Source organism: Mytilus trossulus, chromosome 9, assembly GCF_036588685.1.
Source record: "Mytilus trossulus isolate FHL-02 chromosome 9, PNRI_Mtr1.1.1.hap1, whole genome shotgun sequence".
NCBI lineage: Eukaryota > Metazoa > Mollusca > Bivalvia > Mytilida > Mytilidae > Mytilus > Mytilus trossulus.
Window position 1 is genome coordinate 7057665 of NC_086381.1, and position 26590 is coordinate 7084254.

Here is a 26590-nt window from a genome sequence, read left to right on the forward strand (position 1 = left end):
TTCTTTAGATGAAGGAGCGATGCTAACGTGTGTAGACTTTGTCAGTCAATTTGGTTTCCCCTCCGCACTTGCGTTATTGCGATCATCGGATTTTTACGGAAAGGTCAATTTCGGTAAATCTAAGATTTTTCTTCAGAAAATAATATATGTACATATGTTTTATAATGAAAACTAGTCAATTACTTATTACAAAAATGCATCATTTTTTAATTTCAATTTTCGTATGACTTTAATGATCCACATGCCCTCCGATGTTTTTAAATTTAGCTGTTGACATACTTAAGCAGATTTCAAAGATAATATTAAAATTTAGTTCCAACGTTGAACCTGAAAATAATATATACTTACAATTTGTGTCAGGCCGTCTAAATACATCATAGCCTTCATACATGTAAGCTTTGATTTGGCGCACAGCACAAAACAAGAATAAAGAATAAAGAACAAGAATATAATTATCCAACGTACTTTGTAGCCCATTATAAACTCTTAAGAAATATATTCATCTACTATAATATCACTTCTCTAGAAAAAAATAACTGTCTTAATTAGTTTGAATATTTATACAGTACTATCAAATAATAATCATCTCAAATTGTCATTTACATTGATATTGTAATTTTTGACATTAAACGTCGATTACACATGTTTATTCACTAACTCGCCTATCTAACAACTCGTAAATTAGCATCCTTTCAAATACTTGAATATATTTTTCAATTTTGTATGTAATTTACGTTTCGATGACTAATATTTTTATATATGAAAATCGGATGGTTGTTGTGGTATTACTCGTAGCAGATCTTCGTTACTCTTGAAATATTTCATGTGCAATTAAAATTATAACATTTAGTTTGTTTTTTTATGAAATGTTCCTGTTATCATTATGTAACTACAGTCATTCAGACCCCTACAAAAACTCTGAACGTAGGCATCTGTAATACAAGTGTGAGGTTTAGTTAACTTTAAAATCAGGTTAAAATCACAATTTTACAAATCTACAGAAGACAATGTAAGAACGAGCCTGTAATAAGACAGAAATACGACTGTTGTTATCCATTTGGATATATTTTCGAGATCTCGATTTTGCAATTTGATTAGGAATTTCCGTTTAAAATTTCCCTCGGAGATATGTTTGTTAAGATATTTTGCTGTTTATGAGTTTCGGAGTTAAGTGTAACGTCTTTGTTCTTAAACCTATTGCACATGGTAAGGGGCCACCTGAAGCCAGCCTCTCTGTGCGTTATATTCTCTATGTGCTGAGAACCAATTGATTAACTTATTCTTGGTCCTATTGTTATCTAATTGACACTTTCCCCATTTTCATTCTCAATTTAAAGCTATAAAAAGATCTTTATATTACCAAGTTTAACCTTGAATTCCATGATTATTACGAAATCTAATGTGTTTTGCATAATCTAAATAATTTGATTTAACCAGACAGAGTATCATCTTCAACAGTATTTTCAAAAGTAAGACTGAAACAGCAGATATTAAAGAAATATTACCCAATTTTGTTTTTGATTTGTCCGAACAAATTATTTATAAATGCTGATACAATCGTAATAACCAATCAAATGATCAGATCATAAATAAGAAACTGGTAACTAATCACTGCCACAAATAAAGGCAACAGTAGTATACCGCTGTTCAAAACTCATAAACTCATGGACAAAAAACAAAATCGGGGTAACAAACCAAAACCGAGGGAAACGCATTACATATAAGAGGAAAACAACGAAACAACACCGAAACGGACCAAGCATCAGACAAAACACCACGAGAATAACAAATATAACATGAAAACCAAATACATGAATTTGGGATAGACAAGTACCGTGCCACGTCTTATCTCAATATCTCAAAAATAAGAGAAAACACAAACGACTCAACGTTAAAATGCAACACACACAGAAACGAACAATAATTTAACAATGTCCATCTTCCTGACTTGGTACAGGACACTTTTAAAGAGGAATAAAAGTGGTGGGTTGAACCTGGTTTTGTGGCATGCCAAACCTCGCACTTTAATGGCAAAGTTAAATATAACATTGAAATGACAACATAATATTACAATACAAATACATAGGAGAACATATTAGACAAAGAAAAACATGATTAATAGATAACAAAAGGCATCAGGTTTAAAATACAATAGGCCAAAAACGCGCCTTGTCCACACAAGACTCACCAGTGACGCCCAGATATAAAAGATCGAAAATGAAAAAAGTACAAAGTTGTTCAGCACTGAAGATCAAAAGTTGAAAAGGCCCTTTTCCGAGAGTATTTGTATCGTCCACACGAGACTCATCAGTAATTGGCGCTTGAATCAGGACAAAAAGAAGGATAAATAAACAATACATGTTTATGATAAAGGGATGACTTAATACTTTACACCAATTATTCAATAACTTCTTCTTAAGTTACTAACCTGTATTAAGTTTATCATGATGGCAAACACAAGCTTTGATATGCATTGTATATAAATGACAGATTCTTAACTTGAAATCAGAATTTATAATGTGTCGTATTATTATTTCTCGATTGTTCCACCTTGTAAAAATCTAGAATTATTTATAGATATTAGGGACATTTTAATTTTGACTGGTTATAAGTACCCATTCTATTTAAGTTTAAAGATATAGTGTTAAACATAATTATGTTCTCTAATAAGCCATCATCTTTCTGGTGAGATCCTACGGAGATTATTGTTAGTTAGGTTTTACTCTCATTCTGCATACCACTAGATATCTGATATACATATTACCTGTAAAAAGTCAATATCTTGTCACGCAAACCCCTCGTTATCCTATAGTATATATAATATAGCACCAGCTGCCGTGATCATGTTGTAGACCTGTCATATTGCATGTTCAAAACAGACCAGAAGGAGAGAGGTATGTAACTAACGTTTACTCTACATTTAAGGTAGATAGAAATATTTACACTAAAAATGATTACCAAGAAACAATATTGTTGTAAGTGGAATTGCATCGCTTAACATTGAACATTATAGAATCATTATACATGGCAGTTTTGCATTTAAGTATTCTAATTTTGATAATTCATTCTGGTTTTGATTTTAAAAATTCAGAAACATAGATATTGAGCAACACAAATTCGACCATAGAGGCAACAACTATCGAATGAGAAGGTCGCATCTGCAACAAAACGAGATAGATAAACGATAAATCCAAGTAAATCTAAACTAAACCTTTAACTTTTTCGTGAATCCAGAATGTGTGAGATAACAATTTTTATTCTTTATGAATTGTAGAATCAATATGTGGTTAGCTAATGTTGAATTTGTACTAGCAACTGTGATAATAGTTGTATGCAGCCATGAATGTAAGGACTATGATCTTTCGGCATCAGATCAGTCTCTGGTAGATATGATGAAACATTACCTTCATACGTCAAGGAAAGACGAATGTCCACCGCAAAGAAAAACACTCAATGCAGGTTGTTTTAATTTTATCAATTATGATGTATGTTTTTTTTTAATTTTAATATTAAAGGAAAAGCATTAATGTTAACATTTAAAATTAATTGTGATTAAAACATTATTTTGAATATACCCATTCGTCAAACAAAAACTACATACTTTACATTATATAATACTATGATAGACCCTCAATATATAATCAAAGTGGTATCTTTTTTTAAAACATTCAATTATACTAATTATTTTAACCCCTTTAAGGTAATCAAAAATAAAAAGCAGGCTTAGATGTTTTAAATTTTGTAATCATAATTTTCTTTTTTGGGTGTTTTATCTATACCTTTAGGAGTGACCTATATACGTTGGGGAAGGACACGCTGTCCCAAGGAAGTTGACATAGTATATACAGGTAAATGAAAATAGTCTTGTTTTGACTAGCTGTCAGATAACTGCGAGTACTCTCAGATCTATTCCTACTGTTGTTTTGTTGTCGGGATGTATAAGTACCCGGCCACGTCTACTTGCATTTTTGTCCATCTGATGAGTTAAGCCTTTTTCAACTGATTTTTATAGTTCGTTCTTATGTTGCACTGTTAAACTACTGTCCCAGGTTAGAGGAAGGGTTTAACCCGCCACATTATTTATCTATGTGCCTGTCCCAAGTCAGGCGTCTGTAATTCAGTGGTTGTCGTTTGTTAATGTGTTATATATTTGTTTTTCGTTCATTTCCTTATATAAATAAGGCCGTTAGGTTCTCGTTTGAATTGTTTTACGTTGGCATATCGATCCCTTTTATAGCTGACTATGCTCTATTGGCTTTGCTCATTGCTGAAGACCGTACGGTGACCTATAGTTGTTAATGTATCTGTCATTTTGATCTCTTGTGGACAGTTGTCTCATTGGCAATCATACCACATCTTCTGTTTTATATTGTATAAATCACCTACATCATATATACTAGTTTTATGAATTGATTTCGTCACATTGATTTTAATAATCTAAAATATCGTCAGTGGGGTTTAATATTCGTGTTACGCCTAAATTGCCGTTGTAGGATATGGCAATGCTATTTCTAAGAATGTTAAAGTATATGCAACACGATATAATGAACGTTTGAAAAAACACTTTTCTGTGATAGAAAAAGCTAACCTGACTTTTTGAATAATTGTTTTTTCTCTTTTGAATGACATTTTTTAAACTAATATTCTTTACATGTGCTGATATTCTTTTTCAGGACAAGTCGGTGGAAATCAATATTCGCACAAAGGAGGTGGTGTCAACTATTTATGTCTCCCTAATGATCCTGAGAATGGACAGCATCAATCTTACGACAATGATCAGGTTCATGGAGGTGAATACCAACTTAGTTCAAAATTTAAGCCTTCGGGATGGTCAGAAAGTATGGCCAACAAGGAAGTACCATGTGCTGTATGTTACCAGAAACAAAGATCCGCTGTCATCATGATTCCAGGTAAACAAAATAAGACGATTTTTACAATTCGAATTATTTGTAAATACCTATTCAGATATTTTGATACTGATATGACAGGAGGAATCCCAATAACACAAAGAAACTGATTATTGTTAGTCAAATGAAAGTTAAGTTTTGACTCATTCTTGTAAAAAAGTAAAATATTAAATAGTCACTCAGACATAAGTCATCGTTTACAGTGAAATTATTCTTTTTCTTAGCAGTGTAAATGATTAAACCTTTTGAGGTTTTTTTCTTCCTTAAATTTGATGAAGATAATTTATACAGAAAACTTTAGGACAATTATTTCAGATACATTGTTTATTTGTGCATACAAATCACATATAATTTTAAAAACCAGATTAAGAATAGATAGTTACGTTATATCGTTATTGTACATACACACCTATTTACAATTTAGGTAGAAAGACTTGCTATAAAGGATGGAACTCAGAATATAATGGTTATTTGATGAGTGATCATAAAACACATTTCAGAAGAGACTACGCATGTGTTGACAGAAATGCAGAACCATTGGACAATAAAAATGGAGGGGAAAACGGAGCTTTATTTTATCCTTTACGAACCAAATGTGGTAGTTTGAGATGTCCACCGTATACCAATGAAGCAGATGTGCTTTGTGTCGTCTGTACAAAGTAAAATGTATTAAAAAAATACGCTGCAATAAGCCTTTGTTTTTTCTTTATAAATGTTCTAGTCTAGATATATATTTAGATATATGATTAGTAGCATAACAGAATAATAGATGAATTCAGCATAGACATATACAATAGTAATATGTCTGGCTAAAATGTTTTGCCTTTGAATAATGTATGTAGCAAGAAACGTCTGTTAAAACATTTCAACAGTCTAATTAACGCAAGTTTAAATTTAACAAATTATGTCTAAATATCGATTTATCCATATAAATCAAATTAATTCATGAATGAGACCAAAAAAAGGAAGTTTTTACCTACATCGAACTATCTTTTCAAAGATTTACACGAATATCATTACTTTTATAAGTTCTAATACGAAATTATCAAAACGCATTTTTATTTGTGATATTTCAAATAAGTTTAAATTAAGCGGATTGTGTTACTTCTTTTAGTATCTAATAGTAGGAAACCTTTTATTAATTAGCTATTTCAAATATAACTATTAGAATGAAGGTTTCTTTGTCAATTTTTGCAATGCGTGTCAGTTGGTTGAATGCGGCGAGTTGTCTCATTGGCAATCATACCACATTTTCTTCTTTTTATATAACTTTAAAATAAAAACTAAATTTAAATTAAAAAAGTATATTTATGAAAACATTTATTATAGATAGTTGCAATTTCTTAGAAGTCTACATTTAACAAGAAATAATCAATTGTTTGTTAAATTCAATATGTTCAGTACTTTAAAATATTGCCGGGAGTTTTCTTCAGGTCAACTATTTAAGGACTTCGCTTTTACCATGAAGCTTGAAAAGAACCATTCTTGTGAAGTTTGATGATCCTTTTATCCTACAAAAATATATAAAAACATTTACACATATTATCATTGATGATTTAACCCAAAGAGGGTTGCTGCTAACAAAGAAGCTACAATTCCAACTAATGAAGTTATGTTATCCCTCTGCCAACTTGAAGTTGATCGCCAGCATCCATGAAATATTCGCTGGTGGCCATGATCAATTTGCAACAATTTGCAACACTCGCAGAAAAAAAAGAGAGGCAATAATTTAACATGTCAAACAAATTCATATATCTCAACGAATTTTATATTTCTCCGTAAACAACTCATGACAATCCGTGAGAATCGAATATCACTAGTGCATCATTCGCTACAACACGTCACAACTCGAAATCCATAAAAAATCAGTTGAAAAGGAATTCACATATCAGATCGATTTAAATAACATTTAAACACTTACAAAAGAAACAAAAGACAGAACTTCCTGGTATTTGTAATTATAACGTCATAATTGGCAACAACTCAAAGACACTTTTTAGGATCTTAGAAGGAGAGGGAAATGATTGACATATTAAATATGTTTTTTTAATTCTAAATGTATTTAATTTTTCATTTAATTAACAACTCGTTACAATCCGTAAGTATATCGTAAATCGCTCGTAAATCATTCATAACAACGAAAGAACACAAAATTAAACCCTTACAAACCCCAACACAACACACTGTACATAACTGTGAGTATTCGCAGTTACTGAACGCTAAATCAAAATCAATATTATCTACTACAAATCATGAAACTCGGACTAAGAATATGAATACTATAGCTTTTCCTGCCAGAATCTGGTTTGTTTTGGGCGTTTGGTTTTTAATCTTATTGACGTCTATTGAGCTGGTTCTATGCACACAAAAAAGAATATATTTTGTATTGCTTTATTGCTTTTAATACCTTAGATACATGCGGTTTGATTCCAAGTCTTTTAGATACATGTACCTATGTCAAAAAAAGGTTTTCTAACTTTAACATTTAAAGATGTGTTTTCCAAAACATGTCTATTCCAACGGTCTATATCATGTATACAGCATGACAATACTATTGGATGAAATGCGTGAAAGCTGTAGAAGTAAAAATCACTCGGGAACTTATGAGTAACGAATAGCCACATGTAGAACCAATATCAAATGCATGTCATAGCATATTGGAATAGCTAAAAAAAATCGGTAACATTGCGAGATTGAATGCCTTATGTAGACGAAGCGCGGGTCTGGTGTTGCAAATTGTAAGCCTTTTACCTTTAAAATTGACATATTCCAGGAGAAATTAATTCACAGTATTTTTATTTTCTATATTTTCTATATGCATATTGTAGCATTCTTTTGTTAAAAGGTTTTTTTTTTTTTTTATATATATTTGACCACTTATACAAATAAAATGTATATATAATTAAGAGAGAATGACACAATGTATATACTAACGCTGAATCAATACATTGTACAGAAGAATATTATAGGAATTTTATCTTTAGATAAAAAAGACCGTTATTTTTCTTTATGAAAATTATTTTACATTGTCATATCGAGGCGTTATGGGCTTTGTTTATTGTTGAAGGCCATTGGGTGATCTATAGTTGTTAATGTCTGTGTCATTTTGGTCTCTTGTGGACAGTTGTCTCATTGGAAAAATCATACCACATCTTTTTTTTAATGTTTACTGGACGTAATTAACTAACAATCAATCAATCAATCTAGATACAACTCATCAATTGTATAAAAAAGATTTGATACAAAAAAAGAACATTTCTAATAAACATTAAGAAGACTCTTAAAATTCTTAAAAAGTAGTACAATTCATTAATTACCTTCAATGGGTTCTGTCCTACACTTCACCCCCACTGCACTCATAGACCATACTGTCCCACTTTCCCACTCAAAACTACACTCCTGTAAATCGTCGGCATTCGGAGGACATGTAATGTCGTCTATCCACATTTGTCCTTTTCCAGGGGGGAAATTATATTTGGGAACACCTCCATACCTATATAATGATTGATTAAATTTGGTTCATTTCGTCGATCATGGCAATGGTTTTTTAAGATAATATTTAAAACAAATCAGATGACACAAATCTGAAAATTATATTTCCTTTTGTTTTTTTCTTAGTTATAAATAACACGGATGTAATAACTCATACATCCTCTTTTTTGTGTCTTCCAGATTGTCCCTTTGTTTTGAAAATTACAGATAAAAAGGTAATGAAATTTTATGGGACGATCGGGAATATGGTTGTGGGACAATTGGGAAGTTTTAAATGTGGGACAATTGGGAATTGTTTTGATAGTGGTGATAATTTGTGTTTATAGTGTGAATCAGTTAATTACAGGTTACTAATCAATGTAACTGATAAAGTATGAAAAAAAAACCAATATTTACATATTTTACAATTGAACAAGTACAATCGAAAAATTTAGTCTTAGATGCATGATTTTAATTTTTTTATTGGCTTTTATCTATCTGTCAGATCTATTCTTAGTGTCTTAGTGTCTTTATTGGATAAGTAAGATGTTTTTTTGTTGGTACTCATGTTATGAGATATGCCTTTTTCAAATAATTACAATATGTTTTACATTTTTCATTTCAGGGCCTTTTATAGTTGAATATGCGGGATGGGATATGCCCATTTTTGAAAGCCATATTGGTGACATATAGGTGTCTATGTCATTTGGTCTCTTGTGGAGAGTTGTCTCATTGGCAATTATACCACATCTCATTATTTTTACTGGAAGCTAGGTTCTAGCAACGACACTGGAAATATTTGAAAAACATACCAATGGTGATTCTCGGAAAGGCTGACCTGGCAGTAACTCCGCTTACAATAAAGAAAGTTGTTGAGTTAAGATGAATCTGACGTTGGGTGTTAGTTGTTTTTAATAGTGCAGAGAATGTTGTATCAATGTCCCCTGACTTCCCGAGTAAAATTGCAAAGACTAGTGGAAACATTCTCTGTCAACAATTTTTAGTGTAAAATTTAAATGAATTTTACCTTTTTTTTTATAATTGAATGCATTATTTCTAAATCTAATTACAAACTTTATATAGAAAAAAAAAGTAAAAATTACGTTATTGACATTTGTTTTAAAATAACGTAACATAGCTGATATATTTCATTTCAAATGATTTTTAAATTTTTTTTGTTAATACTTTAAAAACAATTAATGTTTAATGTACAATACTCAATTTTTGTTTATTTAGCAATATAATAAACGGTAACCTTATTCATCTAAGAACATTTTACTTCATTAATTAATGTGGGACAATAAGAACTTTTCATGTGGGACACTCAGAACTCCCAAATTTTATAAAGTGGGACAATCGGAACTAAACCCTTTTTTTTTAACCAAAATATTAGACGTACCGGTTTGTCACTGAGTAAACGAACAAAGGAACTACCACTGAATAACACAAATGATGAAAAAAAAGATTTTCATCATCAATAGTAAAATATGGACCAAAACAATATGTGCCGGCCTTACGTGAGACAGCTTCTAAGTAACAAGAATAAAGACACATTAAACATGATCATCAATAGCCAAATAGGGAACATAACAATATGTACATGTCTTACGTGAGACAGCCTCTAAATAACAAGAATAAAGACACATTAGAAATGATCATCAATAGCCAAATAGGGAACATAACAATATGTACAGGTCTTACGTGAGACAGCCTCTAAATAACAAGAATAAAGACACACTAAAAATGATCATCAATAGCCAAATAGGGAACGTAACAATATGTACAGGTCTTACTTGAGACAGCCTCTAAATAACAAGATTTATGACACATTAAAGATGGTCATACTCAGCAGGAAAATGGGATCATAACACTATGTTTATGTCTAACCTTAATCCTAATTATATAATAGAATAACGTTTTATTTAGTCGAATGTTATTTAAGAATTTTTTGCAGCATCACTGCATGTGTATTGTGTCATTCGGTCAGCAATGTCGTAGTCTTATATTTGCATTAATTGGTAACTATGAGTTTTGAATGTTTTTTTGGTATTTTCCGCCCCTTTCTTTACATGTTTTATTGGGACCTTTTTTTAGTATATTCTATTTGCTAACGTCAGATCTTAAATAGAGGGTATCAACTATATGCAATAATGTTATCCTGACTCGAGACGATACCATACTAAGGTACCATAACGTATAACCACTTATTACGAGGGTCCTTACTTGCAAAAGGTATATTATCAAATTCCTGCAATCCTCGAATGATACACCAAAGAACCATCATATAATTTTGCCTGCGGTATGCAGCTCAACCGACAGGTATTTTTGCAACAGTACAGCAACCTATTGTAATACTCACCTATAACCCATCATTCTACAAAACACGTCTGCTTCCGGATTTCCAATCGATGTGTCTGCCAAAGTTCCCCAAATGTTGTTGTTGTATAGTTCAACCCTTCCTTCGTTTTCTGTATTCGATCCTGCTAGTCGTACACGTACTTCTGGATTCATACCTTAGTGGTGATTCAATGGAAACAAGTAATTATGACTATTTTGTTCCGTTATAAAAAAAAATTACAAAGTTATTGTCGCGTTTACTGGAACATGGATTCCATAAATCGGCTTTTTAAAATTATTGAAACAAGAAAAAGTACATTTTTAATTTCTGTATTGTGGTTGGTTTTTTTTTCGTAAATCAAACCTTAATTTTATTTGAGCACATATCTATTTTTGATTATTAGTTTCTTTATATTAATAGTTCGTATCAATATCTATGTTAACAATACCTGTCTATAACACAATTTAGTGAAAATGTAATAAGCAGTCAACTTTAGAGACCGGAACATCATTTCTGTAGTATAATCACATTTCTCCTCCGTCATTATAATCTCCTCAAAATAATATTTTTCTATTTTTCGTGATTTTTTTTGGGGGGGAGGGGTATTTAAAGTGATAAAATAAAGTGTCCGTACATATAAGCATTTCAGCAGGTCAAGAGTTTAATAAAGTCCACAGCGATCATCTAAACATGATTATGTTTTCTTTCTACGCATGCGTGTTGCCTTTTACACTTACTCATTTCCATATCGGTCCAACATCTTATAGCCAATGCCATAGAAACTCCAAGATCACATCCACACGATGTTGCCTCACATCTTTCTCCCCAATCTGTATGCCTACATTCATCAAAATGCATTGCGTTCTCGGGACATGTGATGTTTTGTAAGTACTCTCTCGTCATGTCCAATGAATTATTGGAAAGGTAAACATATTGTTTTTTATAACTCAGACCTCCAAACCTTGCGCAATATATAAAAAAACAGTTCAAACGGTTTAAGATTTTTGCTATAACATAATGTTTAAGTACCTATTTTTTTGTTTGCGCTTTTGTAAATTCGTATGACAAAAAAAAACCGGATACTAAAACATGTATCATAATTATGATTTAATGAAATCACGAAACAGATCACCGCGAACTTGTCGTGACTAAGAATATCGTTAAATTCAGTAGGCACGAGAACATACTTATTTTGTAGATAAACAAAAATTACAAAATTCACACTGGCTCTTTCCTTTGATAATTTTCGCTGTTTTTGGGACAAATTATATCAAAAGTATAGAAAACTCTACAGACTAACTCAAAATATTGACCGTTTTTGGTGATTGGGTCTGATATTCAGTTTAACAGTGTCAGACAATCTAATATTTGATCTTTTCAAACTGCTTTAATTTATAACTGAACATATGCCCCATTTTATTGTCTGTAAAAAAAATAGAAAGAATGAATTGGCAGGTATATGCATGAAATCAAGTTAGTGCACAATAAGTACTTTATTTTTAGACAACGAAAATGAAAGAACGATAACTGTGTATCCGGAATAATGGCATTATTTTTCCTTTTCAGTAAATAATTGGCTTTCGAGTGAAAAACTCAAATTAGAAAAATAACTTTATTCCAAGTTCAAATTCAGGAAAGGCTCTCATCTCTCCTGGACCGTTTATTTATCATATCAAAACATTACTATACAATTATTTTAATCGTACACAGCTACTTTTGCATAGGTAACATTTCTGTACTTAAAATCTGTAGTATTGGAAATTTACTTTTTATATTTAGTACTATTTCTTTACTATAAACGTATTGTAATATTGATGTACTTGTTTTTTCCAGTACTTGCGTTGTACTTACAATATTGGTACAGATATTATACCAACAATGATCACAGTATTCCATATTTGAACATCATATATTTATGAAATTTGAAGAAGACAAACTTTCAAAATGCTGAAAATGTAACGAAGTAACCAAAAATCTGTAGTGCTTAAATTTCAATTACAAATCAAGTACTGTAAAATACAGGTTCCTAAATATTACAATAATTTGAAAGTAACAAAATAGTATTGAATATTAAAAGTATATTTCCAGTACTACAGATTTTTGGTACAGAAATAGTACCTTTGCAAAAGTAGCTATGTTCTCTCTAAACTTTTTCGTGCCTAATACAAACACTAAAAACAAGTTGATACGTTTAAATCTTGATCTTATATATTAATATTTTATTAAAGCTTAATGTGTACTACAAATATAGTAAAATGTCAGTACAAATTAAGAATTATTTATCTTCCCAAAAAAAACCTTCATTGTTATAACAAGTGACGTAAGGGGGAATCGACATTGCAAGAGATATTACGAGATATCACTGTGCTATGGTAGGTATAAGGGTGAGTAAATCTAATGTTATCTTATCATTACGTTAATGTACCTGAAACCAAGTGTGTGACAAAGTGCATTGACTTCTGCTGGCCCGTTACTTCCGTTGAAGCACACAAATCCCCAGTGGCCATTGAAAAACACTTCAACAACCCCTTCGCGTAAATTCTTGAGATCCATGCCTGGTATTTTCACTGTCAATCGAACTGGTACATCTGGAACTAAAGTCAGTACTTCATGTGTTTTAATGTATTTACCATTATAATTCTTAACTACAACAAACTTAATATAATAGTTCTGAATTCATTGTTTACATGACCAATACAATAATACCTAAAATAGAATTAACCCTTACTTTTTTTCAAACCCAATGTCGACTATTGAGATGACTTACAGGAACTGATTTAACTCCTTTAGTATACATAATAAAATTGTGAAATTTAGAATTTAGGAAGATGTGGTATGAGACAACTCTCTATGCACATAACAATTTATAAAAGCAAACTATTATAGCTTATGGTACGGCCTTCAACACGGAGCCTAGGCTCACACCGAACAGCAAGCTATGATGGGTCCAAAAATTAGTAGTGTAGAACCATTCAAAAGGGTATTTTGCATGTCTTACCACTTTAACAGACTGTTTGTTTTTCCTAAACGCTGTTTCGTTATATATATAATTAAAGATAACTACAACAGAGCTTATAACATCATATATACGCATTTGATATTAATTAGATCTGTTGGGTTTTTTTCAGACGAGGGAAAGCTATGTTTCGCTTGCGAAACGGTAGACAGTTGAATGTTTGAAATTCAAGTCAACCTAAATGTTTAATTGGTCAGCTTGTTTGTAAAGATAATAGACAGCGGGTCAAGAGCAAATATTATACATATAATAAAGCGATGAATTATATATATAAAAAAATAAAACAAATAAAAGAAATGATAATTGATAGAAGCTATCAGATTAAAAAAGAACCTGATTAACTTGTCGTGCTGTGTATAGAATTTAACTGCATTTTAAAGTAGTCAACATAAAGCACTTGTGATGTAGTGTCATTATGAAATGTACAAAATATGACGTGATCAAAACAAGGGTATAAAAATATAAAATACTGTTTGATATGATACGAAACAGATGTAGATAAAAGATAAAAGAAGGACAAAATATACCAGAGAATCAGTCAAACTCAGAGATCGAAAAAATTAAACTCATAACGAAAAGGCTAAAAATAAAAAAAAAGACAAATAGACAAATGATAGTACACAAGACGAAACAGAGAAATTTAAAGACTAAACTTACGATCACTACTAAAAAATAATGGTGATCTGAAATGCTCAGAATGGGTAAGCAGATCAAGCTGCACATGTGGCACCCGTTGTATTGCTCATGTTATTACACACAAGGCAACTAGTCTATTTCGGTAGGTCACGTTTGTGAAAAGGGAACGATATTGTAGTAACGAGATAAGTTCCATATCCGATATCATCTGTGAAACGGATATTCCATAACGGTTGCTAGGGCTGATTTTAACTTCATCAGTTGGTTTGAAAGCTTCCTTGTGAAAAGCATCCCTTAACCCGGTAAAGGAAATACAGGCCTACGAATATTGTATTAATTTGGAGATATATATTCTGTATGCAGGTGCTGCTGGAATGTTGCTACATAGCAATGGAAAGTTCACAATTCGTAATTCTTTTGTCGTAAAGTTTTCAATCGACCCTTTATGTCAATTTCTCTGTTTAAGTCAAGATATGAGACATAATAAATTGTATCTGTTGAATCCGTTATCTCTGGTTCGATGGAATAGATGAATCCAACATAGTCGCCAAATTTCAATAATTTAGTGGGAAAACATCTGAACTAAACGTCAAATGATTTTTCCAAGTTTTTTTATCTTTTTTTCTCAGTCCTGTATAAAGCCAGCCTAATAACAAAAACGGAACAATTTGACAAGAAGAAGGGCACGATCGGTTCCCATGGAATACCGATAGTTCGTTGAAAAACATGTCTTCGAATGCAAACGTAACATATATGTTTTCAATTAAGAAATCAAGCATCTGGATAATGTCAGTTTCAGATTATCTTTTGTCTGAATCAAAGTGATTCTTTACAAAGTAGGACTTATGCTTTCCCAAGACAGGATACGCGTATCTGAGTTGGCCTTTCTTTTTCATATTACAAAGCAATCCCAAATCTTTCAATAAATAAAAAGATACATTCAATGCCTACATTTACTTCATTTGAACTATTTTATCAGATATTGCACTATTACATACTTTCTATAGGTTGTAATCTACACGTTACTCCAACCAGAAACATACAGTCGGTCTTCGGTTCCGGGCAGTCGCACTGACTTATATCTGTTGCATTCGGAGAGCACCGGAGTCCAAATATACACATACGATGTCGATTTCGTCTTGAAGTAAGTAGAGTTTCAAACACAGGTTTGTCATCTATCAAGCGATTGCGTGGTACTCCTCCATACCTGCATAAACAAACTATTTATTATTTTACGAAATGACAGATTGTGTTAAAAAATCAAATAATGAGATATGGTATGATTGCCAGTGAGACCATTCTGCACGTTGATGTTTATCATTTTATATGTTAACAACTTAAGGTAACTGTCGGGCGCAAAAATACACTGCATAACAAACTAATAAAACCTCGACATTTAAAAACAACATAAATCAACTCAAACGTGAAACCAACAGCCTGATTTATGTACAACCAACAAGCTAAATACAAACATCTAAGTATATAGTAAGAAACTGATTGCAAGTTCCTGACTTTATAAAGGCACATATCGAATTGAGTGGTGTAACATGTTGGGAGGTCAGGCGCCCAACCATCTAAACATGTACATGTAAGTCATAAGGAACTGTAAATATATAAAGATGATTATATTGCAAACATACTTCTAATGAACTCATTTATATATCGGTGGTTCTGATTGGATGACAGTAAGCATGCAATTTTCTATCTCCTTGTCTGTAACTAAAGAAACCGACATTTTGAATTGAGATGTAACTTCTACAAACCATTATGAAATTTTGAATCGGCCAAGAATCCAGACAACGCCTAGTGTTTACGTTTGACGCCCAACGTATACCAATGACGTCTACATGTTGTTTAGGGGCTAAAATAGTTAACTTCCTTTCGTGGAAGATTTTTTACTGAAATAAGGATTGAAATTGAATTATGTATTTTCTTTTTTGCAGTAGAAAAGAGATAACTGTATTGTATTGGAAGCTTTGCTATACGTCGCCAGGTAAACAAAATTTTCAACAGTAAAACTACCGATGGGCGTCCGCAAAGCTTTAAATGCAATAAAGTTATATTTTGAATTGTATATATTCTACCAGAATTATATCAAATGGTATACATACGGATATCCAAGTGATCTACACACCAATGATGCCTCTATTGTACTGAAACCCCGGAAGTCAAACCGATTCCATTTGTTTTCTTGGAGAACTTCAACAAGTCCTTCTCCTTCCTGTGTATATGATTCCAGTCTAGTGGTGCTTAATACTGATTCTAGAATTCATATATTCATTAAAGTTTCAGTTTAGTTTATATGTTGTCCTTAATTTTACCCTGAGGTAAGACATAGGATAGTTTTTGATAATTGAAGGGTAATATTTGTTAATATAAAAAGTAAAATATTTTCTTCAGTCCAATTTTTAAGTTTAAGGACAAATCAAATCGAAAACTATAATAAATATGTTCCAAACCATATGTGTATTTGGACCGTATGAGTATATGCGTTTGGTCCAGTACGAGCTGACCATACATGTTATGGGTCATATTGGTTATATTTAAACAAACATTTTTCACATTGTCAATTTCAATTTTTAGCTTTACAAATTGTTATTATTACAAATAGATGGATAAAATGAAGAAACAAACACTTGAAATTAAATATTTGTTTAATTGTATATCTGAATCCTCTTTTGGTACTCTCGCCTAATGTGATACTTACTACCACGAGTAACGTAATATTTTTTTACATTTACATGTTTGCAGTTCATACCTGTTCCTTTGCATTTGTATTTTTTCGTACAGTTCCTAAATATTCTAAAACAATTGTCCTTTCATATTATGTGTACTTACAATATCTTCAATTTCAGTGATCATAAATTAATTCAATTAATGTATTAATGATCGATATGCTAAACACAATATATTAAATATTTAATTAGTGTGATTTTTTTATATACATGATATAGTTAAAATATAAAGTTTTTATTTCAACTAAAATTATTTTTCTTGAATAAAGCCAAACTAAAGGCTCTAAAGAGCCTGTGTCGCTCACCTTGGTCTATGTGAATATTAAACAAAGGACGCAGATGGATTCATGACAATATTGTGTTTTGGTGATGGTGATGTGTTTGTACATATAACTTTATTGAACATTCTTGCTGCTTACAATTCTTTATCCCTAGCTATAATAAACTTGGCCCAGTAGTTTCAGTGGCAAATGTTAATACAAATTTACAATTTTTATGAAAATTGTAAAAAATTGATTATTAAGGACAATAACTCCTTAGGGGGTCAATTGACCAATTGGGTCATGTTGACTTGTTTGTAAATCTTACTTTGCTAAACATTATTGCTCTTTACAGTTTATCTCTATCTATAATAATATTATGTCAGATTTGCTCTAAATACATTAGTTTTTGAGTTATAAGCCAACAACTGCAGTTTACCCCTATGTTCTATTTTAAGCCGTGGCGGCCATCTTGGTTGGTTGGCCGGGTCACGCCACACATCTGTTTAAACTAAGTACATCAATGATGATTGTGGCCAAGTTTGGCTTAATTTGGCTCAGTAGTATCAGGGGAAAATGTTTGTAAAAGTTAACGACGGACGACGACGATGAGTGATGAGAAAAGCTCACTTGGTCCTTTGGGCCAGGTGACCTAAAAAGGGCATTACTTTTGAACAATAAAACAAATTATATCAAATTTTAGTGACGTGAGCCGACAAGCATTGATAAATAAAGTCTCCTAAAAATGTACCAATAAGCTGTAGATAACGCTGTTAAATTCATGAATATTATTAGGAATATACCAAAAAAATGATAAGCATAATATTTTATGCATGTATCACCTTTCATATCAGTCCACAACATTATAAAGTGTCCAAATAGAGAATAGGACTTAATTGACAAATTTACATTTAAGACAACTGTTACGTGAAAAACATGTTTTTTGTTTTTTTTTCATATTCTAATTTACCTTGAACAGAAACTTTAAATTGTCTTTCTAAAACTTTTGTTCCTCCGGCATCAACACGACATTTAAAAATTCCAGAGTCTGAAGCTTCCGTATTTCTTATCAAAAGTTTACTCGTATATTGCTGATCTGGCCATTTTCTTAATCCTATCGAATATCTGCTATTCCCAATTACGTTGATTGTGATTTTCTCAGATGTTATGCTATCTATCTTCTCCCACTGGCCGACAATAAAATAGTTATACACAGTTGAAACGATGTATCATTTAAATAAAACATATAAAACGTAAAATGATTACTTGAGTCCTTTTTTAATGCCATTAAATACATAGTTTATATTATGAACAGAGCAATTCAAAGTTAAAAGTCTCACTATATTTAAAAAAAATTCTTGACCATGAAACTTTAAAAAAATTGATAATAAAAAAATTAAATCCACTTAGTAAAGAAACATTATTTTCACCGACAGACACATTACAATGTTATCCATGAGTTGAAAATACAAATTTAACTGTGAATTATAAATAAAGTTAATGTGTAGATTGCAGTGTGTCTTATGCTGAGTTTAGAATGTTATAAATATTGTGTACGCAAACTATGTCTGTATCTTGAATATGAATGTACAACTTACATGTATGTGCAAAATATATAACATAGATTTTTGTTACACAATTAAGTCTAACGTTTATACTTGGATGATATATCATTGTTAACAAAGGGCGCCTTGTGCCTTCTTCCATGGGTTATACAAGGTAAATTTCAAGTCTTAAATAGTCTTTTTTTATCAACTTAAAGATGTATGATCGGTCACATGCTTACAATGGAGCATTACGAAAGATGGGGTTGTGTCTTGGTGGGTTGTTTTGCTTCACTTTATTCGTTTTTTAGTCATAACGGTTAATAAATTGAAAAAAATTACCAAGTCACAATAACGAGTTATCTTAGTCAGGAATAAAAATTAGCATATTCAAGATAGCGAGTTTATCTTTGTCGTGATACCAAGTTTGTTACGTCGTGATAATAAGCATTGATAACGAATTAGCTTTTCATAAGAGTACACAATGATACTAACTAGCTGCTGTAAAAATGTTTTAGTTGTATCGACATATTCAATTCGATTGCTATTATGAATAAAACGTTTTATTGGAACTTGAGGCTGTTTTGTATCCCTACTGCTTAAATATGTTTAAACATAAAAAAAAACTTACCATAAAGTTAGGTTGTACATCACTGCGTACTTTACATCTAAGAATGATTTGATTGTTTTCTCCTGATCCATAATTGCTATAATAAGGTGGTAGGAATTCTAATCCAGGTACACTTGTTACATCTAAATAAAACACATTTAGAATATTTAAAAAAAAAACAGTAAAAAGGATTAAACATGATTGAAGGTTAATACATGTATATGCATTCGTGACAAATTTTAGCATGTAATCATGCATTTATATCATTATATTGTACACTAAAGAATAAATGGGCACTCAAATAATCCCACATACAAAGACATATCATCTGTCAAAAATGAGATTTTTGCAAAACATACGTCCTTCATGGATTCAATGAACATTTTATCGAACAACAAATCAGAGGACTTACCTTGTTGGTATTAAATACATAAATTTCACAATATTCCGTACAAACAACGGTACATTGCCAGCTTATCTGCATATTCAACTAAGGAATTGTCCATTAGATTGACTCAAATTATGTCCGCAGTGAAAACGGGTCTTCACTCGCGTAGTGGTATTAACCATATGTGGATTCTTAAAAATTTTAGGAACTTCAAGATAATTGCAAATCTAGGTCTTTTTCGGAAATTAGTGATTTTTCAACCCTGTATACCACCATTCCCCATGTGAAATTGAAAAATCGCCTGAAAGAAATAATCCACTATGCCTTACAATATAAAAATGGTATCATACTCTATACATTTATTTCTTTGGGATATCAAAAGGCATATTTTGTTAACAGTGAACAAGTGGGTAAAACGTGCTTCACAGAGGAACAAGTGACCAGTATATATGCTGGAGTTTCTTATCGACAACATATTTTTTTGATTTTGCAGGTAGAAGTTTTCAACAAATTGTCGGAATTTTTATGGGAACGAACTTTGCGCCTTTCCTTGCCAAACTCTTCTTATTGTCATTTCTATCGGAGTTCCTTCAGACATTTGTCAAAAAAAAAAAAAATTATCAAAGAAGCCAGGTTATTTAATGTCACTTTCAGATATATGGATGATGTTCTTTCCATTTTAAATCCCAACTTTTCTGATTGGGTTCCATTAATATATCCCCAGAACTAGAAAATAAAGAAACAACAGACACGGCTTCCTCCGCCTCGTTTTTAGACTTATATCTCGAATTTGACATGCACGGTCATGTTAGTTTCATAATTTATGATAAACGAAACTTTTTTTGATTTTGAAATTGTAAAAGTGGATGAACCAGGAGTATGTCAAGGAACGTCTCGTCCTTTTTCTAAAAAAGTTAATCGGAAGGTTCCAAGACCTTGTAGATAAATATTCCGTATTAACTTCACCAATTATACATGATGGTCTTGGTGTATAGTTTTTGCGTACTGACGTTGTTTAAAATCTTAACTACGTGTTATATTTTTTATTTGTCTTTGTTCAATTATTTATATTTCTTTTACTGTTTGGTCTGTTTTATGTGATTTCCATTTATCTCTTTAACGGTTTCGGTACTTAGGGAGCTACCATTTGATTTTTATGGGGGGCTAGGATGAAATTTGAAAAAAAAGGCAGGACAGGATTTTGAGTAAAAAAAAAAGACAGGATGAGTAACTTGGCAAAAAAAAAAAAGGCAGGATGACAATTGTTGTAAACAAGTCAGGATAAGCTAAGAAAAAAAAAGGCAGGACCGAATAGACTGAAAAATAAAAAAGGCAGGACAGAGATTACAAATAAAAAAAAAGGCAGGACACAATTTTTCATCCTAGCCCCCCCCCCCCCCCCCCCCCCCCCCCCCCCCCCCCCCCCCCATAAAAATCAAATGGTAGCTCCCTTATACATCTTCGGATTTCAAATGTTTGGATTCGAGCGATCTTTTGTTTTTTATAACGTGACTCTATACTTTAAATGATTCCGTAATTATGTAATTGTTCTTACTATTATATGTCATTATGTTATTTATTTTATTATAAATTGGTTGATTATACTTTGAACTACAAACAACAAAATTGTGAAATTCGCGTAGTAGTATAAACCATACAGTACCAACATTCTTCATGTTAAATTATAACTGTTTTTAACAGATTTTGAACGCCAAAATTATTTATTGTGATGTTTGTATTTTCTGAGGCCAAACACGCAAAACAAGGAATGTGTTTTTCTGTATAATTATATACAATTTGTCGGTCTTGAGATTATAACACAGTGATGACTGCTATAACAATATTTTGACTATATTAACGATTCTGTTTTGTTCATGCATCATTGTAAAAATAACAATATTTGATTCGATTGTCATTAAAGTGAGAGGGTTAGCGCTATAAAACCAAGTTTGATCCACCATTTTATACATTTGAAAATGTCTGTACCAAGTCAGGAATATGACAGTTGTTGTCCATTCGATTGATGTGTTTTTTCCTTTGGTTCTGCCATTGGATTAGGGACTTTCCGTATCGAGTTTTCCTCGAAGTTCAGTACTTTTGTGATTTAACTTTTTTCTATAAGGTTCATTGATCATTTTGAACATGTTCCGGCGTTCTAAGTTTTAACTGCAGTTTAACACCCCCCCCCCCCCCCCCTTCCCCCCCCAAAAAAACAAAAACAAATAAAAACTGCCTTGTGTTGGCACTTAATCGCAATACTGTTGAGTTCGTTTATGTCGATATATATTCTGTGGGTCATGAAACCTTTTTTAAATGAAGCAAACCCGATTCTTTTTTTCATAACAAAAATTTGTTAAAATGTTTGAAACATTTCTGTAGTATTCTTTCATAATTTTATTCCATCTAAGAAATCAGTCGAAATATAAATGATTCACATACATCTCCGTTGTTGTATTTAAATTTAGCTGTAAGCATTCTGAAGCGAACTTCAAACTTGAAATTATATATACTTACCATGTGTTTCAGGACGCCTGTATACATCATAGCCCTCATACATGTAAGCATTGTTGTGGTGCACAACGCCATACAATAAGCATACACTTATCCAATGTACTTTGTAGTCCATTTATAACTATTAGAAATATAAAGTTATATCTACTAAAATATCCCTTCTGTATAAAAAGTGACTATTTTTAATAATTTGAATATATGTACCGTACTGTCTAAATTGTAATCATCTGAAATCGGCATTAATTTCACTAACATTAAAATTGTAATTTTTGACAAATGACATTAAAGAGATAATTACACGTGTTTAGTTACTAGTTCGCCTATCTAATGTTTCGTGAATTAGCATTCTTTCAAACACTTGTCTTTATTATTCAATTATGAATGTAATTTACGTTTTCATACTGGTTTTTTTATATATGAAATCAGAAGGTTGTAGTTGTATTACTCTAAGCAGATGTTCGATACCATTGAAAGAGTTCTTGCGTCACAAAAAATGTAACATTTAGTTTGATTTTCATGCATCATTGTTTTTGTTATTATAATCCGACCACGAATATACAGACCCCTACAAAACTGGAGGCTCCACAAGGTAAGCATCCTGCTTTATATGAGGCAAACATTATTTGACTTACGTTATTACTTCCATTATAATATGTTAGTCTATGTATTTATAGATTCTGTTTTTTGTTCAGACATATGGTTAGCTTTATAAATACAAAACATCATTAATGTAATCAAATAATTTCATAATATTGTTCATCATTAGTTTTATAACCTAATACTAGATTCTTCAATATTATAATATAATTATCAATATTCAGTTTCCAAAAAGATTTTTAATTTTATGTAAGAAGTCATCAATAAAATGACATTTCAGAAACATATGATCATAATATGATCATAATCTTCAGTGGTATTGCAATAATTACAGTTTGAATTATTGCAGATATTCCACTGTATTAATAAAGTTTTTAAAGTGCAGCAATTTCCAACGAAACAATTTATACTTATTTTTTTTCAAATAATGATGAACAACAAATTTTAATTTATAACATGCTGAACTCTTAATATACTCAATATTTAACACTGTTTTCCATCGATTAAAACCCACATTCACATTCTTAATGAACATATTATATTTTGTTTTTGTTTCTAACTGTTCTAATGCTTCTGTATAATTCAGTTGACTGAAAATATGGCACAACTTCAGCGTTAGCTGTTTACTGGACCAGAAATGGCGAGAGTAATTCACGAATTCCAAACTTCACAAGAATGAATCAAAATAGATCAGAGTAAAGGACCTGATGTGCTACATTATGAACAAACAAAATGTCAACAAACAGCTTTTTTCAAACCAAGTAAAAGCTTTGTGTGCCGTTTTAGTGGAAATGGGAACTCCTTTTCAAGAGCAAAGAACGGATTTGTTGATTCTAGATACACGAAACATTGTTGATCCACGTGTCTGTGAGACTATAGGAAATGCAGAAAATCTGGGAAAAGAACAATACCATCAGTTTGTAACTGAAAGACTCGAAAAATAAATCAAATTCGCTCCATGTACCAATAAAACAAAACAAGCTGTTGCTGATCAGTCAGTCAACAACAACCGAAGACCGAAACAAAAGACAAACAGCAGATAACACCTTTGAAGCAAACATGTTCTGTGTTTTCACAATTATATGTTTCATGCCAAGTAATAAATGGTGATTTATATGAATTATTTCGGCATGCAAACCAATCATATCATCCAGCTCTTTCACAGAAATGCGTTTGGGATCAAAATCTGACCTATTAGTTCTATTGGAAAGATTGTCAGAGCTGCACGAGGAGGCATCAAATGCAGAAGTTTTGGTCATTGATGGCGCAGCAATCTTTAATATGTTGAAACCCCGTGGAAGACATTTGAAGACTATTTCAACGACATGTGCATGCCTTACATACAGTTGCGTTTGAGATGAGTAAATCTCGAATAGTTTGAAAGCCTCAACAAGATATGGAAGAGGCATAGTTGTGAAAAGACTTGTCCTGCAAGATTCAAGAGTACCAGGAAACTGGGAGGCATTTTTTCAGAGTTAATGACAATAAAACGGAGCTGTTCATATATTTAGCTGAACAATTAGTAGCTTCAACAAGAGGGTATGATTAGCAGAAACAGGTGAATACTACAAAAGGAACTGATGTTCTATGCAGACTACCAAAAGATATAAGTAAATTATCACCGTGCACACACGAAGAAGCAAATACACGGATGATGCTGCATGTGTATGATGCTGTAGAAGAAGATTAAAACGGGTTATATTTAGGACACTTGTTACGGATGTCGTAGTTATTGCAATTTCTACTGTCCATGAAATTGAGGTGAATGAGTTTTGGATTGCTTTTTGAGTTGGCAAAATTTCAGATATTTAGCTGTTCATGACATCGCCAAAAGTCTTGGATCTTTAAGTTCAAGGGGACTTTTGTTTTTTCATTCCTATTCACTAGGAAAGGAAGGGCGATTGATAACATTCCTCCATCAGAATCTGCTTTACTAGAACATACAAAACAAGCTGTTTACCTGGTAAGCCTTTGTTGTGGGAAATGTTTAGAACCTTCTCCCCAAGTAGGTTCATCGAGTGAATGGGGATTGCAGAAAGACAAAACACAGATGTGGATACCCTATTGGACATCTTTGCAACAAGATTCAGCCTGTTGTAATGAGCTGATAAAATGTGACTTTAAAATTGAAATTGGATGTCGTGGACGATGCAAATGCGTGGAGGCCATGCTGTAAATATGGTGGGGAACGTGACATAGACTAGATGATAAGTGTAATTACTTTCGTGTAGAAATGTGTTTAAAGTACAATTTGATAGAAAAAAAAATAGTTGAAGTTTTTATCAAAGTTTGGGTTTTGTGCATTTCACTTGTTTTGGCGTCCATTTTTTAAATTTCGACCATTTTGAAAAATATTGAATTGTTCGAAGTAGTAATAGAACTTATCTGAAATGATTCCTTATAGTGTATTAACTCTAAAAAGATTCAGTTTCAAATCTCTTTGATTTTTTTTGTTAAATTTTTTCAGAGTGGGTTCATAGCCTAAATTGACCATTATATACATGTTCACCCATGTGCACAGTTTCATGTTTTTCTCATCAAACTCACAATTCTTTTGAAAATATGCACGAATCAGCTGAACTAAGTCTATTTATGATCTAGCAATTACATCATATGATAGTCTATTAATGGTCTAGCAATTACATCATATGATAGTCTATTAATGGTCTAGCAATTACATCATATGATAGTCTATTAATGGTCTAGCAATTACATCATATGATAGTCTACTAATGGTCTAGCAATTACATCATATGATAGTCTATAAATGGTCTAGCAATTACATCATATTATAGTCTATTAATGGTCAAGCAATTACATCATATGATAGTCTATTAATGGTCTAGCAATTACATCATATGATAGTCTATTAATGGTCTAGCAATTACATCATATGATAGTCTACTAATGGTCTAGCAATTACATCATATGATAGTCTTTTAATGGTCTAGCAATTACATCATATGATAGTCTATTAATGGTCTAGCAATTACATCATATGATAGTCTATTAATGGTCTAGCAATTACATCATATGATAGTCTACTAATGGTCTAGCAATTACATCATATGATAGTCTACTAATGGTCTAGCAATTACATCATATGATAGTCTTTTAATGGTCAAGCAATTACATCATATGATAGTATATTAATGGTCTAGCAATTACATCATATTATAGTCTATTAATGGTCTAGCAATTACATCATATGATAGTCTACTAATGGTCTAGCAATTACATCATATGATAGTCTATTAATGGTCTAGCAATTATATCTTAGAATAGTTTATCCATGGTCTAATAAGAATATCTTTAGATATATGGATGGTCTAGCATTGACATCTAAAAATAGTCTACTAATTGATGATTTGAAATTCGTAAAGAATTGTAAAAAAGAAGTAGTTGGATTTATTAAAGTTTTTATTCTAACTATTTTGATCTGAGCGTCACTGATGAGTCTAATGTAGACGAAACGTGCGTCTAGCGTATCAAATTATAAGCATGGTACCTTTGATTGCTAGTAATGAGTTTCTTTACCACTGAAAAGTTTTCTCTGTCATAAAGCACTACTAAAGTA

The 26590-nt window shown here is 31.7% G+C and overlaps 2 protein-coding genes across 2 annotated transcripts; one reads left to right on the forward strand and one right to left on the reverse strand.

The window, feature by feature from the left end:
• The first annotated feature begins 2860 nt into the window (after window positions 1–2860).
• Window positions 2861–5570, forward strand: LOC134683537 (short-chain collagen C4-like). The gene is made up of 5 exons (XM_063542849.1): window positions 2861–2894; window positions 3275–3459; window positions 3786–3848; window positions 4674–4910; window positions 5332–5570. The coding sequence occupies exons 2-5, from the start codon at window positions 3282–3284 to the stop codon at window positions 5568–5570; spliced, it is 717 nt and encodes a 238-aa protein (XP_063398919.1). The 5' UTR covers window positions 2861–2894; window positions 3275–3281.
• An 843-nt stretch (window positions 5571–6413) lies between these two features.
• LOC134683680 (neurotrypsin-like) lies at window positions 6414–22605 on the reverse strand. The gene is made up of 10 exons (XM_063542991.1): window positions 22420–22605; window positions 19539–19660; window positions 18334–18550; window positions 16480–16630; window positions 15367–15575; window positions 13142–13310; window positions 11454–11677; window positions 10738–10891; window positions 8225–8400; window positions 6414–6418 (listed from the first exon to the last, which is right to left on the reverse strand). The coding sequence occupies exons 1-10, from the start codon at window positions 22529–22531 to the stop codon at window positions 6414–6416; spliced, it is 1539 nt and encodes a 512-aa protein (XP_063399061.1). The 5' UTR covers window positions 22532–22605.
• Between the last annotated feature and the right edge of the window lie 3985 nt (window positions 22606–26590).

Excerpts from the sequence above, each read along its gene's own strand:
- LOC134683680 (XM_063542991.1), bottom strand. The coding sequence starts at position 22,531 with ATGGACTACAAAGTACATTGGATAAGTGTATGCTTATTGTATGGCGTT. Across the intron at positions 19,661-22,419 it reads CAGGCGTCCTGAAACACATG|ATGTAACAAGTGTACCTGGA; the intron begins GTAAGTATATAT and ends TGTTTTATTTAG. Across the intron at positions 11,678-13,141 it reads TGTCACACACTTGGTTTCAG|GTTTGGAGGTCTGAGTTATA; the intron begins GTACATTAACGT and ends ATATTGCGCAAG.
- LOC134683537 (XM_063542849.1), top strand. The coding sequence starts at position 3,282 with ATGTGGTTAGCTAATGTTGAATTTGTACTAGCAACTGTGATAATAGTT. Across the intron at positions 3,849-4,673 it reads AGTTGACATAGTATATACAG|GACAAGTCGGTGGAAATCAA; the intron begins GTAAATGAAAAT and ends ATTCTTTTTCAG. Across the intron at positions 4,911-5,331 it reads CGCTGTCATCATGATTCCAG|GTAGAAAGACTTGCTATAAA; the intron begins GTAAACAAAATA and ends TTTACAATTTAG.